Source organism: Podarcis tiliguerta, assembly GCF_965153285.1.
Source record: "Podarcis tiliguerta genome assembly, chromosome: 14".
In the NCBI taxonomy this organism is placed as follows: Eukaryota; Metazoa; Chordata; class Lepidosauria; order Squamata; family Lacertidae; genus Podarcis; species Podarcis tiliguerta.
The window spans coordinates 17,183,064-17,198,636 of record NC_139547.1 but is presented as its reverse complement, the minus strand read 5'-3'; the positions used below and the strand labels follow the sequence as shown (position 1 = coordinate 17,198,636).

General features: G+C 45.4%; 1 protein-coding gene and 1 long non-coding RNA gene across 12 annotated transcripts in view; one reads left to right on the top strand and one right to left on the bottom strand.

The window, feature by feature from the left end:
• Positions 1 to 7,526, bottom strand: part of LOC310663921 — a 36,771-nt gene extending 29,245 nt beyond the window's left edge. For both annotated transcript variants that reach the window (XR_014504675.1, XR_014504676.1), the window contains exons 1-2: positions 7,389 to 7,526; positions 2,392 to 2,501 (exon numbers count right to left, since the gene is read on the bottom strand). This is a non-coding gene — a long non-coding RNA (uncharacterized lncRNA). The remainder of the gene's footprint in view (positions 1 to 2,391; positions 2,502 to 7,388) is intronic.
• IL16 (interleukin 16) overlaps positions 1 to 15,573 on the top strand; it is a 65,411-nt gene that overhangs the window by 27,906 nt on the left and 21,932 nt on the right. For 5 of the 10 annotated variants that reach the window (XM_083411818.1, XM_083411820.1, XM_083411821.1 and 2 more), the window contains 10 exons: positions 2,423 to 2,559; positions 3,684 to 3,816; positions 5,863 to 5,971; positions 7,422 to 7,567; positions 8,855 to 8,965; positions 9,560 to 9,674; positions 10,581 to 10,654; positions 11,384 to 11,600; positions 12,983 to 13,100; positions 15,403 to 15,535. In XM_083411818.1, coding sequence (XP_083267944.1) covers positions 2,423 to 2,559; positions 3,684 to 3,816; positions 5,863 to 5,971; positions 7,422 to 7,567; positions 8,855 to 8,965; positions 9,560 to 9,674; positions 10,581 to 10,654; positions 11,384 to 11,600; positions 12,983 to 13,100; positions 15,403 to 15,535 — 1,293 coding nt within the window. The remainder of the gene's footprint in view (positions 1 to 2,422; positions 2,560 to 3,683; positions 3,817 to 5,862; positions 5,972 to 7,421; positions 7,568 to 8,854; positions 8,966 to 9,559; positions 9,675 to 10,580; positions 10,655 to 11,383; positions 11,601 to 12,982; positions 13,101 to 15,402; positions 15,536 to 15,573) is intronic. The other 5 variants (XM_083411824.1, XM_083411819.1, XM_083411826.1 and 2 more) reach the window with 1 other exon arrangement.

Sequence of the window (15,573 nt, the reverse complement as noted above, 5' to 3'; positions counted from 1 at the left end):
TTACAGACTCCGCTAACCCAGAAATAGTACCTCGGGTTAAGAACTTTGCTTCAGGATGAGAACAGAAATCGTGCTCCAGCGGCACGGCAGCAGCGGGAGGCCCCGTTAGCTAAAGTGGTGCTTCAGGTTAAGACAGTTTCAGGTTAAGTACGGACGTCCGGAACGAATTAAGTTCTTAACCCGAGGTACCACTGTATACAGAGAGAGCCCCAGGCCATAGGCTGGAGAGACAGGCAATAATCCTAACGCAGTGGAAGGCGATATGAGAAAGGTATCACTGCTCATATCTGTTTCTCTCGCCTACTGTCATCCACTGGCAAAGTGGCTTTGTGGGATTTTGAAGTGTGCATGGCTTGGAGTGGAGTGGATATAGGAATAGCTGCATAGTTAGGGACAGCTCAGTCGATAGAGCATGAGACACTTAATCTCAGGGTTGTGGGTTTGAGTCCCACGTTGGACAAAAGATTCTTGTAGCACAGGGGGTCAGACTATTAGATCCTTGTGGTCCTTTCCAATTACGAAATTCTATGATACTAGTACACAATGGCTGACATGCAATATTGCCTAGTATTTAAAAAGTATGAGATTTCACACTTTAAATATTGTCAAGTTAATGTTGCATAAAGAAAGGACCATAAGCTAGCTCCGAGATTTCAAAACCACCACCACCACCATCAAGATACAACAGCATAAAAGCAAGCTGTAGAACTCAGGATGGATGATTCTGTCAATTACAGTTTCACTTAAGTACAGATTGGCACAATTCCACATCAGTGGGTGGTGGGTTTTTTTAAGGTCTTCATGAAAATTAGACAGCGTTTTAGTGTGTGTCTTTCCTTCTGTATGCATTTTTGCAAAACCAAATTGCCTAAGATCATGCATATTGTTCGTTATATTCACAAACTTATGCATCTTTATGCTCCCCCTTAATATATGCAATTTTGTACGTATGTTTTGGTTGGAGAACTATATTCTCCTATAAACTGCTTTGAAGGTATATACTGAGAAGTGTGATATAAACTTCTTAAATATATAAGAATAATTAAGTACATAGTAAAGTATGGAGCAATGCAAAATTTGAAGAATAGCTGCATTTCAGTTTACATATTGTTTTGGGAAGTACAAATAAGGCAGGTTTGCGTTAAAATGCAAGCCGTTTCAAAATTCTCTGCCCTCCTTGGCCAGAAGCAACAAATAAAAGATTGTGGGCTTTACATTTTCAAGCAAGCAGCAGGGACCAAAAATATCTACCCGTCTGCAAAAAGGGTGAAAGAAAACAATACTCTTCGGGTCAAATTCATGTTAGCAGAACCATTCAACAAGATGATAGGCAGGCAGAGATAATGGCATCTAACACCGCCTGTTTGCAGTACAAAACTGTATAAAAATGTTTTGATAAGAGATGATATAGGAATGACTATGAAGGAACAAAAGTTGGTGTGTAGTGCTATTTAGTGTTTGATGTTGGAAAGCTTGTCAGAATTCATACCTTTGAATTATGACTTGTCCATAAAAGAAATAATAGAATTGTCGAGTTGGACCCTGGGAAGGGACCCTGAGGATCATCTAGTCCAACCCCCTGCAAAGCAGGAATATGCAGCTGTCTCGTACCACCTTGGCATTATCAGCATCACTCTCTAAGCAACAAAATTGATCCATTTAACACTGCAGATTTTTATTTTTATTTAAGGAGAAACACCAATAAAGCCATCATCACAAAATAGTGCAACTAAGCAGAAAGAAATAAACTGCAGGTTTTTAAAAAAGAACAGTAATGTGTAAAAACTTTATTAGATCAGAGGCTGAAATTCTCCTACATATCAGCAATAACCTTTTTAGAACATGGCTAGGCTCCTTCAGAGACTTTCCTGGGCCCAACTACCAACAGAAAGGGAACTAAAATGAAACGAACTGCTTTGCTGCCAGAGGGCACGTCAAAAATATTTAAATGTGCAGTTAAGTAACATCCCTAAAGGCCCATAAAGAATGTATGACACAATACCGCAAAAAACATATTGGCTTTTTCTCCAAATCAAGTAGACCTCGTTTGAGAGACAAAGTACTAACAAAAAAGCTCAACTTTATCAAGGACCACAGCACAAACATCCCACACTATCTGCACACCTCCAAGTGTCCCAATTTTCCCAGAACAGTCCTAGAATTACAGAAGTCGTCTCAGTTTTTGGCTTGGTCCCAGAATGTCCCGTTTGTCTGTTTAGGACGTCCCTATTTTCAATGGAGGAATGTTGGAGAGGATGTATCTGCTAAGATGCAGATTCAAAGATTGCTTGGGATGGGGAATGTCTTCTGATTTGTATGAATACACCAGCGCATCTGTTTTTAGGCTATCCAAATGTTATAGCTGGCCTCATGAGAAGCATCAGTTCTTACCTTAAATACTGTTCCAAATCTTCCAAACCAGGACAGCTGCATTTGGAAGCTCTGCATAGCCACGGGTACCGATGGGCTGGGAATTCAAGTCTCCAGGACTCCCAACTGCTCTGCTTTTGGAAAAGAATTCACCGTCAGCCATGTGATTGACGGAGGAGCTGCCCAGAGGTACTTCACATGTTTGCTTAAAGATGATGAATATGAATGTATTTGATTACTCATATTTCTAATTTACCTCTTCTAACCAAGGCTCAAAATAGGCAAAGGACATTAGCATAATATCACAATCCACAATTCTGGACTGAATAAATTCTATTATTGGAATTAATTATGCATGTATGTATCTATTTGCATGATTCATCACAGTGCACAGGCTGTGTGGAGGTTTGCAAACACTGATACTCAGAAACTGGAACATTAGTGAACATTGCATGACATCACAGCAGCCGAGCCAGAGCAGTATTTTAATAACACAACACATTAAGTGCTCTCACTTACAGGTTGTGTTGTTATGCCCCATTCCAGCATCACCTGGTTGTGGTGGGGGGTGAGGGGCGTTGTTTGGTAAGGGGCAAATGAACCTCAATGCAGTCTCCAAATCTCTTAAGTTACCTGAGCTTCAGGGAACGAAGCAGACACAGGGAAGTGATTCCAGTTCCAAATAAATACAGTGCTGTGGGTTAAACCACAGAGCCTAGGACTTGCCAATCAGAAGGTCGGCGGTTCGAATCCCTATGACGGGGTGAGCTCCCATTGCTTGGTCCCTGCTCCTGCCAACCTAGCAGTTCAAAAGCACGTCAAAGTGCAAGTAGATAAATAGGTACCACTCTGGCGGGAAGGTAAGCAGTGTTTCCGTGTGCTGCTCTGGTTCTCCAGAAGCGGCTTAGTCATGCTGGCCACATGACCCGGAAGCTGTACGCCGGCTCCTTCGGCCAATAAAGCAAGATGAGCGCCGCAACTGCAGAGTCAGCCACGACTGGACCTAATGGTCAGGGGTCCCTTTACCTTTACCTTGGTTCTCGAATGGCCCAGTTATCGAACAAATCGGCTCCCGAGCGCTGCAAACCCGGAAGTGAGTGTTCCTATTTGCAAATGATTTCCTGGAAGCCGAACGTCCGATGCGACTTCTGCTTGAGCGCAGGAAGCTCCTGCAGCCAATCGAAAGCCGCGCCTTGCTTTTCGAATGGTTTCAGGAGTCGGACGGACTCCCAGAACAGATTAAGTTCGAGAACCAAGGTACCACTGTATTTTCTAACATCAATTATAGTGTGTATCTGATGCTGTTTTTAAAGGGATGGCCGTCTAAGCCCTGGCGACGAACTTCTCACTGTCAACGGACAATCTCTTAAGGAGCTCTCCAGCAAAGAAGCAGAATCGCTCATCCGGTCGGCAAAAGGCCTGGTAAACTTAGTCATTGCTAACAAGGTACGTGGGAGAGACCTCCTGGTAGGAGGACCATAGGTCTGCAGGTGTGTGGGGGTAGAGACTTTGACAAGATGCCCTACATGACTCCTCCTTCCTCTTTTCTTCTTTGTCTCTGCCCACTTTCTCCTTCAGCCAAAGGGGAGGCAAGTAGCACTTGTTATTCCTTATTTTTTTTCCAGAGGGGAAAAAGCAGGCCAGTGCCCAGCAATAGCCATAGGAGCACCGAGTGATCTCTAGTGATTACTGGTGTGGGGCCATTTCCTAATAAGAGGCCCTGATATGTCCTCCTGGAAGGACTCTGATGGCATGAACATAGAGCCACACATTCTCATAGCAAATAATTTCAAGGTTTCCAGGAACAGTAGCTTTCAGTCTTCAAAGGTCTGGGTGTAAACCAGAATGTTTTGGTTTTTTTTTTAAAAAAATCCTCCTGGAAGTCAGTTATGATGGAGACAGACACACTTCACCACGTAGGCCATTCCCCAAAGAGGGGAGCCACCACTTACAAGGCCCTGTTGCAAGTCTCTGCTGTAAATGTAAGAGGAAATTCATCAGACGGCAGCATCAGCCACAAGGCAGTGCTATGCGTGGCAGGGAACAACTGGGCAGCAGCACAAACAGGTCCCAAGGTGGTTGGTATTAGGGAAGGTGTGGCCTGTGGGTTAAACCACAGAGCCTAGGACTTGCCGATCAGAAGGTCAGCGGTTCGAATCCCCGTGGCGGGGTGAGCTCCCGTTGCTCGGTCCCTGCTCTTGCCAACCTAGCAGTTCGAAAGCATGTCAAAGTGCAAGTAGATAAATAGGTACCACTCCGGTGGGAAGGTAAACGGCGTTTCCATGCGCTGCTCTGGTTCACCAGAAGCAGCTTAGTCATGCTGGCCACATGACCCGGAAGCTGTATGCCGGCTCCCTCGGCCAATAAAGCGAGATGAGTGCTGCAACCCCAGAGTCGACCACGACTGGAGCTAACGGTCAGGGGTCCCTTTACCTTACCTTTACACATATTCAACCTCCACCCCTGTGCCTTTAATACCTGCATGGCAGATAGAAACTAAAGAGGTGCGCTTTTCTTCTCCGTGGCATGGCCACACTGGGGAAAAATGCCTCCTTTGGAATTTCTCCCTGTCCCAGAGCTCTTAATGGCACAGCTGCCACACAAACAAAAAGTAACTATAGAGAACACTGCAGGAAAGAAAGAAGATTATCAGCCTGGATAGCTCAGTTGATTAGATCATGGTGCTGATAGCACCAAGGTTGCAACTTTGATCCCTGTATGGGACAGCTCTGTATTCCTGCATTGCAGGGGGTTGGACTAGATGATCCTCAGGGTCCCTTCCACCTCTACAGTTCTAGGATTCTGTGCTTTTCTACATTAATCTCATCCCCCCAAAGTGTTCAATAAGGGGAAGATACCCAGCAACGGCGTTTGAGTAACTTAAGAAAAGCGCCCTCTGCTGTGGGGAAAAGGGAAGTCGCCATTCGACAATAAATCTTGATGGCAGGTTGCGATGGGATTTTCTGAAAATCCAGATGTTGAAAACAGGAGCAAGTATTCCCAAGGGCATTTCTGGCAGGGGGTGGGTGGGCTGGGATACTTGGCTGCCCTAACAGCAATGTCTATCAATGTGGGGTTTGTGGAATCCAGGCCAGCATTCAGCACTGCCAGTCAGTGTACATAATGCTTGGCTATATAGACTTAGTATAAGGCAGCTTCCTATCTTCCTATCTTCATACTGAAAAGCGCCACCCTTCTCCTGTTTCTGGCCTGCCACATAGCTGTTAAAACTAAGCTTGCTCTGAGCTGTTAGTCAAGGATTCGTTAACCCTAATTAAAAATTATTTAACATATAGGGGACTCATCATCCAAGTCTGCTAAAGTTTTCAAGAACCTCTTGCAATGGGTATGACAAATGGCTCCGCCATTTTGGTGAGGGGTATTATTGGTGTTGCACGCCAAGACAGGAGAGTGCTCCAGTGTATTCAGGCAAGCTCAGAGTAAACATTGCCCCCTTAAAAGATTAAGCTAGTCTTTTTCTCCCCACTCCAGGAATCCTCAGTTTGTTCTCGCAAAGAACAGCCTGTTAAACAGGACGTACACAACGGCTCCATTCTACAGACAAAAGCAAAATGTCAAAGGACTCGCAGCAATTCAGCCAGTAAGTTCTAGCGGCAATTTATATTTTAACACTTAATGTTGTTATTTCCTCCTCCTCCTCCTCCCCACATTCATTTTCCTTTTGTGTCGTGCCTTCTTAGATTGTAAGCTCTCTTTTTTTTAGTGATTGACAAACCTCTCTGGGAGCCTTCTTTAGCTGAAGATCAGCATTTTTAAATCTATCTGAATTTAAAGAACTATATAGCGCTTTAGGATATCAAAAGCAATCCACGTATGTTATTTTGGTAATCCAGGCAAACAACGCCCTAAGGCAGGGCAGAATAATTGTTGCCTTGTTGAACTGGGTGGTTATTTTTAAAACTGCATAAGTACATCAGCTGGAGATGTATTTTATGAGGCAACAAGTAACCTGAAAAATAATAACAATAATAATAATAATAGACGTTGCCATGGTGATATTGCAGATGGGTGTGCGAGGAGGAAGGACTGAGGCTGAAGATGCCCGTGGTGGGCAAGGCCAGAGTCCATAGTGGGTGGAGCAATTAAGGGAAAATTTAACTTTGTACAGTAGGCTAGCTTCTACACACACACAAACCTCCACAGGTGCCGGGTGGCACCCAAGATTAGGGTGGCATTGCACATGTGTTATGTCACACACACCTTCCAATGTCATGTAGGCCGGGCAGCCTTCTGCTAGGCCGCACTGGTCTCCATGGTGTCAGGAGATGCTGTGAAGACTGTCACAGCCTGGCATGAGGCCAAGCGGAAGGCTGCACCAGCCAGCTTGGTGTCAGGAGTAGCTGGTGCGCAGGCCAGTGTGACTTTGCAGCAGGCCATGCCAGTCCTCACAGCATAATAATAATAATTTATTATTTATACCCCGCCCATCTGGCTGAGTTTCCCCAGCCACTCTGGGCGGCTCCCAATCAAATGTTAAAAACAGTACAGCATTAAATATTAAAAACTTCCCTAAACAGGGCTGCCTTCAGATGTCTTTTAAAGATAGGATAACTGCTTATTTCCTTCACATCTGAAGGAAGGGTGATCCACAGGGTGGGCGCCACTACGGAGAAGGCCCTCTGCCTGGTTCCATGTAACCTCACTTGAGGCAATGAGGGAACCGCCAGAAGGCCCTCAGCGCTGGATTTCAGTGTCCGGGCTGAACGATGGGGGTGGAGATGCTCCTTCAGGTATACAGGACTGAGGCATCTCCCAACATTGCACAGGCCTGCACAACCTTCTATTGATGCTGCGCCGTGTTCAGCTCGGCAGTTCGGCCTCCTCTGCCCCCTCAATATTCTGGGGCCTGAGCCCCCCACTAAGGAATATTGAGGGAGCTGCACACCTCTCCATCCTCCATATCTGCCTTGAAAATGTTGATCTGGAAATGCTTCCAGTGCTGCAGTTTCTCTCTTATCTTCTGGTCCTTGTAATACGCTCTTGATTGTCTCTCATACCTTCTCCCTTCTCTTGTGTGTTATTGTTAACAGGTGTGAGTCCATACTGGATAGGGGAAATTGACAGCCCCATGGCAAAGAAATCAGCCTCCCGATATAGACAGTCCCATTCTCTATACAGCAACAGGAAGTCTCTCTCTCAGCAGCTGGACACCTCAGCAGGAAGAGCCTCTGTAAATGTAAGAGAAAATCCATCAGATGGCAGCAGCAGCAACAACAACAAGGCAGAGCTATGCTTAGCAGGGAACAGCTGGTGTACAGCTTTATGGCTACCAATTTCCCTCCTGTCAAGGGAACAGTCACCTATTTTCCATCACGGCTACAAGAGCATAGGGCTGTTGTTCCCAAACTGTGTGTGCCAGGGCATTAGTTTATTAACTAATAAAAGGGATGTGGGTGGCGCTGTGGTCTAAGCCACTGAGCCTCTTGGGCTTGCCGATCAGAAGGTCGGCAGTTCGAATCCCAGCGATGGAGTGAGCTCCCATTGCTCTGTCCCAGCTCCTGCCAACCTAGCAGTTCAAAAACACGCCACTGCAAGTAGATAAATAGGTACTGCTGTGGTGGGAAGGTAAATGGCGTTTCCAGGCACTCTGGCTTCTGTCACGGTGCCCCGTTGCAGCAGAAGCAGTTTAGTCATGCTGGCCACATAACCCAGAAAGCTGTCTGTGGACAAATGCCGGATCCCTCAGCCTGAAAGCGAGATGAGTGCCACAACGCCACAGTCAACTTTGACTGGACTTAACCTTCCAAGGGTCCTTTACCTTACCTTTACTTTATTAACTAATTAATGTTTCCAATGAACCCAAAGCCATCCATGCATGGAGGAGGCTGCCCACAGCATCTCTAAGCATCCAGGCATTATTTTCTCAGTCTGGCTGTAACTCGGTAGTAGAGCATATGCATCGTGGTACATAAGGTTTCCAGTTCAAGCCACACTAGGTAGCAGGAGGAAAGGCTCTCTTGGTAGGAGCAGGGGAATTTAATGTTGTGGCTCCAGATGTTCTCAAATTATAACTCCTATCAGCTCCAGCCTGAGTGATTAATTGTCAGTAATGATGGGAGCAGTGTTAGAAAATCAAATAACTAAGCTAGGCACCAAATGGCCCCCTTAAACCAGGGTTACAGTTGCCCAAATGGAATGCCTAATTGCCATTTCGGGGCCAGGCGGCTCAAAAATTGCATTTTCCAATATTTTGGCTTCTGAAATTTGTTCCGATTGTGTGGAGTGGGCGCCACTACCAAGAAGGCCCTGGTTCCTTGTAACCTCACTTCTCACAGTGAGGGAACTGCCAGAAGGCCCTCGGAGCTGGACCTCAATGTTCATACTGTTTCAGAAAGTGTGAATTGAGTAGGTTCACGTTAAAATTCAAACTAAGCCCTATTTGTATCCTACCCCTAGTCATAACATCCATGGCCTCCTGTCCTTTCAAGTGGCATTGACCTGTTGCTTTTCGTTGAACACACAGCCCCTTTCCAGGTCTTCGCGGTCGCTGAGTACAGCCCAGCTGATGCATGCGACGTGTGGTCTTCAAGCCTCCGTGATCTCCAATATTGTTTTAATGAAAGGCCAAGGGAAGGTGAGATGCTAATTTTAATCATGTGTCTCCTCTGCTTGGGCAGGAATGGTTTCCAAAGGGCTGCTAAGCAATACTGCTTAGACTTAGGAGGGATGTAGGAAGGCATCGTTAACCGTTCTCCAACTCCCATCAGCCCCATTCAGCAAGGCCAACACATTGTTTAGTAGGGCTGGAATTGTATTCTCAGTTATCTCAGAGTCATTACACTGAACTCAGTGGAACTCATGGCATATCTGTGAAATTGTAGGTTTTGTCTATCAGTTCATAAGTTCTCTCCCATCTGTATTTTTGAGGGTTGGGTGGGATAGCATCGCCATACGGAATTTCCCGTATTTGGTAAAATCTGGATGTATGGTAACTCCTGTCGGAAGTGCAGATTTTGGTCGAATTTCCATAAAAATAGCTGAAAAGCTTTGATTTTTTGAGCTCAAAAACAACTTTGGGCAAAGCTAAAGAAAGCTCAAGAACCTTGGCCAAAATATAAAATAAAATAATGGCAAGACCTTTGTAATGTGCAGCATTTACATTTAATTGGGCAAGCCTTTTTAAAACCGCTTCATCAACTAAACATGTTCCCATGCATCCTCCCCTTAGGGCCTTGGTTTCAGCATTGTGGGTGGCAAAGACAGTATTTATGGCCCCATTGGCATATATGTGAAGACCATCTTTCCTGGAGGAGCTGCCGCTGCAGATGGAAGGCTGCAAGAAGGTGGGAGAACTTTGCTTCTGTATATGTAGACTGGCCTTTTCTTTTTATAACAAGTGGGTATCTGTGAAATAGAATAAAGACATCCTGTTGTGCATTGCATCTTCTTTGCAGTATGTTTGTGTGTGCGCGCACACTCATTTATACCCACAACCTTTGTTCATTGCGTCATTGGCCTTGCTATGGACTTTGGTTGGTCACCATTTAGGGGCCTGGTAGGACTTTTCCCACTTGGCAAATTGGCAATGGCCACTTGGTTTTCACCTACCTCGTAGCAATCGTCACAACTTTGTAAGGTTTGGCGGTTAGGCATTGGAATAGCTTTGTGGGGGGAGGTGAGGTGTGGCCATTACCTGCCCCTCCGTGCTCAGGGGTATTCCATTAAAGGAATCCAGGGGTGTGGATCTCGTCCGAAGCCAGGGGAGGGGCTAGGGCCATGCCATGACCCCAGGAAGAACCCAGGGGGTGCTTGAGTCGATCCACATTGGCGGGGCTCCCCCTACTGGTGGTTTACCCTTACCAGACTCCCTGCAAGGCAGGCAGGAGTCTAATATATTCTGTTGATGCCAATGCCTAAGCCAATACCGCTCACATTCTGTAACCAATAAAGTTGTAGCCTAAATTTTGCCCATTAACACCAACCTAAAATTCTGTATCCTTTATTCTCATGGGGGTGGCTTGGGGCTTTGACACACAACAAGTGGGTAACTGTGAAACAGAATAAATACATCCTGTTGTGCATTGCATCTTCTTTGCAGCGTGTGTGTGCGCACACTCATTTATACTGAGTGGAAACTGAAAATGCACAATGGCTCTGAATCTTCGTTTGTGACCTCTTTTGGAGCGATGGTGTTACATATAAACAAAGCTAAGGCTCTCTAACAGGATTATTATTTTTTCAATTAACAGGGGATGAAATCCTGGAACTGAATGGAGAATCAATGCACGGACTCACACATCACGAAGCTCTGCAGAAATTCAAGGTTACGTCCATCTCTTAAGTCCTTCTCCTCCCCTTGCCAACACACACACACACTCAGGTCATGGTGCAGAGTACAGGAGGTCATCCAAGTTAGTTCAGCACTCAAGACTAGGGTTGAAACAGAAATGTGATCTTATTCACACTTTCTGAAACAAATATGCAAACTGAAACACAGCCATTCTTCAAAAGTTGCGCATCTCTGAATTTTGCAAGGCATTTTGCCAGCCAAGTAATGAGTACCAAAACCTGTATACTGGGGGCAAGGGGAGGGAAAGCGTGCATAAAAATGAAAATATTAGTGAAAGCAGCATACGAAAAAAAGCATCACATTGGGGGGAATTGCTTTGCAAAAATGTGTTTATTAGACAAAATGCACACTAAAATGCTGATGAATTTTCAGGAGGACTTAAAAAATAAATCACAAACTGACCTGAAAATGTGGACACTGGAACATAAGATGGGAGAATTAAGAAACAGAGAAAAATATAAAAGAACAGATTTTTCCATTTGCAGTTGAGACAGAAAATGGCACAGGCACATTCTCCCGCTTTCCAGGCAGCAAAAACACAAGAATACTAAATCAAGTAACCCAACAATTTGCTGTTCTTTCATTCCCCCCAATCTGTTCCCTGGGGCAGCTGCCTCACTCTGCCCAATGTTTGGGTCTGCCCCATTTCCTCTCTCTTTATGTACATTACACACACAACTCATGTTGCTTCTTTGTTTCTAGCAGGCCAAGAAAGGTCTTCTCACACTTACGGTCCGGACGAGCCTCAGCACCCCACATTCTGCCGCAAGCTACTTATCCTCCCATCTCTGCCGTTCCCTGAGCACCAGCATGTCTATCACCAAGGAGAACAGCTCCTTTGGCTCAGAAGGCACCACTTTCCCCTTGAACTCTGCCAACCCCAACGACAGGATCATTATGGAAGTTTCCCTAAAGAAAGGTGAGTGTTAGAAGTAACGGAGCACAAAGGAACAAAAGCAGCAGCTCTGCTTTCCCTTAGAAGGCTTTCCCCAAATCGGTGATCTTTCCTGGGCATTGAATTCAACTGAATTGGGATAGCCAGTGAGGTGTCCTCCACATGTTGTGGACTATAGCTCCCATCAGGCCCAGCCAGCATGGCCAATGGTCAAAAATCATGGAAGTAGTATCCCAAAAGACCTGGAGGGCACAATGTTGGCCACCCCTGAATTCAAGTATGATTTAATTCCACGGTAGCCAACATTGTGCCCTCCAGATCTTTTAGAATACTACTTCCATAATTTTTAAGTCCATTGACATGGCTAACACAAGTCTATTGATTTCAGTGGGGTCTACTCTGAGTAGTTGGATACAACTCCCCCTTTGTGTGTGTGTGGGGGTGCCAAGTATTTGCCCCAAAACAGATTTAATAAGTCATAGTCTACTGAGAGGAGTAGGGCAAGGTGAGGGGGAAATTGCCAGTGTTTATAAAGGGGTGAGGAAATCTTAAACCTACCGTATTTTTTGCTCTATAAGACTCACTTTTTCCGTCCTAAAAAGTAAGGGGAAATGTCTGTGCGTCTTATGGAGTGAATGCAGGCTGCGCAGCTGTCCCAGAAGCCAGAACAGCAAGAGGGATTGATGCTTTCACTGCTCAGCGATCCCTCTTACTGTTCTGGCTTCTGAGATTCAGAATATTTTTTTCTTGTTTTCCTCCTCCAAAAACTAGATGCGTCTTGTGGTCTGGTGCGTCTTATAGAGCGAAAAATACGGTAATTTCCAAATGGCAGTTTTCAAAAGTGGGCTGAGCAACAGATGTGACTCCTTCCTTTATACCAGGCATAGGCAAACTCGGCCCTCCAGATGTTTTGGGACTACAACTCCCATCATCCCTAGCTAACAGGACCAGTGGTCAGGGATGATGGGAATTGTAGTCTCAAAACATCTGGAGGGCCGAGTTGGCCTATGCCTGCTTTATACAGTAGACATTCTGGCCATGCAAATGATGGATGTCTCTACATGCATACCTCTCTCCAGCCAGGCAAGCACCGACCTCACATTTTAAAGGCACTTCCAGCAAGGCAAAAACACTCCAAGTAGGAGGGCCACTGAAGGGTGGGATCTGGGAAGGAGGGGTGTGGCCTCAAGAGCGGGGATAGTCCCAGAGACAGGAAGGGATAGAGAGACACAGGCAGTTACATTTCGCCCCCAAACCTGATGTTTCCCACACCTGATTTAGACAGAAAGGGAAGAAACCAATCTAATTTTCAAAGTTTTCATCTAATGACTTACAGGCAGTTTATATAATTCAAAAAACATAACAGGTTGTCTTTGTTTTGCATCTTTCTGATATATTTTCCTCAGAGGCTGGCGTGGGTTTGGGCATCGGATTATGCAGCATCCCTTATTTTCAGTGTATATCAGGAATATTCATTCATGCCCTCTCTCCAGGCTCTGTAGCTCACATGGATGGAAGGCTCAGGTATGTTGAGACTGAATAGCTTCAACAGCAGATATATATGGGTACGTGTATGTGTGTGTGTGTGTGTGTGTGTGAGAGAGAGAGAGAGAGAGAGAGAGAGAGAGAGAGAGAGAGAGAGAACTCACATCTCTTTAGAAGGCAGTCACTAACTGTTGGGCTGCAGTTGTAAAAAAATACATGAGGAAATCTAATTACAGAAAATATGAAGAGAAAAGATGTCCCTATATTTGCAGTCGATTTTCATTTATTCATTTTAGGCATTGACATACTGCTTAACCGTTAGCATTTCTAAGTGACATACATAAACAATACACTACACAGAATAAAACATCAATAAGTCAGCATAAAACTGAACATTAAACACCTACTGGAATCAGAAAGTATTTGATTTGCACTTAAGTTCAGCAAGGAGAGGGCCTGTACAATCTCAGTTGGAAGGGGACTACACAGGCCTGGCCCACAACATGGAATGCACACTTATGAGTCATGCACCTGAGCCATGGAGGACAGAGACCCCCTCCCCAAGACCTCAGTGGTCAGATAGTCTTGGGCCCAAGCTGTTAAAGGGCCTAATACAGTGGTACCTTGGTTCTCAAACTTAATCCATCCTGGAAGTCCGTTCCAAAACCAAAGCGTTCCAAAACCAAGGCATGTTTTCCCATAGAAAGTAATGCAAAATGGATTAATCCGTTCCAGATTTTTAAAAACAACCCCTAAAACAGCAATTTAACATGAATTTTACTATCGAACGCAGGCATCCACAAACTCGGCCCTCCAGATGTTTTGGGACTACAAGTCCCATCATCCCTAGCTAACAGGACCAGTGGTTAGGGATGATGGGAATTGTAGTCCCAAAACATCTGGAGGGCTGAGTTTGGGGATGCCTGATCTAACGAGACCATTGAGTTGTTTGAGTACCAAGGCATTTGAGAAATATGAGAACCTCAAAACTGATGGTGTCAGCTCCACTTCCCTTCCACACACACGGGAGCGATAAGGGCATGTCTACACAACAAACTTGCACCGGACTGACTCCAAAACAGCATCTGTACATAACACACACACATTTTCTAGGGACAACAGAGCAACCATTCTCAAAGTGCTGCAACTGCTGTTTCTTTTAAAAACCACGTGCACACTTCCTATAATGGTATGAGAAGCTGCACATTAGCAAGCTAAATTGTGCTGCATATACCATGAAGGGCTTGGAGCACATTGCTCTTTCAGCCTTCTGTGCTTAAGCTGGAAGTGCTTAAGCAACACTCACCCCCCCTACCCCCAAAGTGAAAGGCCAGGCTAAGCAAGCAGGCAGGAAGGAAACTGTGGGTGCAACACACTTGACAAATCACACACCGCAGGTCTGGTTGCAGCTAAAGGCGCATCAGGAGAAGGTTTGTAGAAGTCACCAAAGTGTGAAGGATGAGCGGCTGCTTCAGACCTGCATGACTTCCACATGCTGTGTATTTCAGGGATATTCTGGGCAGGCAGCCCTCTGGGACATAGTCATTTGCAACCTAATTCTATCTCCCTCTGCCCCATTACAGACTGAGAGACTAAAAGGGAGGAAAATAGAATGACCGTATTTTTCCGTGTATAAGACGCCTCCATGTATAAGACGACCCCTATTTTTTTAACCCCAAATTAAGAAATGAATTTTGCCAGTCGCTTGCCGCAGCCACTGCCGATCGCACACCTCATTGCGGCCGCCAATTGTCTGCTCGCTCACTGCCACCAACAACCCACCCGCCCACTTGTCCCAGCCGCCAATCACCCGCCTGCCTCGCCACAGCCACCAATCACCTGCTCAATTGCTGCCGCCACAAATTGCCAGCAAGCCTTGCTGCAGGGACGTCCTAAGGAAAAGGGGGACATTCCGGGATCAAATCAGAAACTGGAATGGCTTCTGTAAATCTGGGACTGTCCCTGGAAAATAGGGACACTTGGAGAGTCTGCATTATCAGTTGCTGGTGTTCCCAATAGCAGAATGGGGAAGTAGTTTATCTTGTTCATGCTATGCTATTTTTTCTTAAAAGGCTGCCTTTTGTGCATGTGTTCAAGTCTGCTATTCAATAAAACCACTGAACCTCCCTCCACTATTGCCTAAAGAACTCTTACGTTTGGCAAAACAGTGGGAAAGTTGCACTGACAAGCTTAAATCCATGGCTTCTGTAAATCCGGGTCTGTTCTTTGAAAACAGGGACATTTGGAGGGTCTGTAAATGTGTACTAAAATAAATACCGGTAATCACATCTTGGCTTCCGGATTGAAATATGTAAATTTCCCCCCCTATCCATTTTGGAAGGTGCGGAGATGAAATAGTGGAAATCAACGAGGCATCGGTCCAGAACATGTCGCTTAATGAGGTCCATGCAGTTTTAAGTCATTGCAATCCTGGCGCTGTGCAGATTATCATCAGCAGACACCCTGATCCTCAGGTAAGCTTGAAGCTTCCATATTCTGATGATGCTTGACT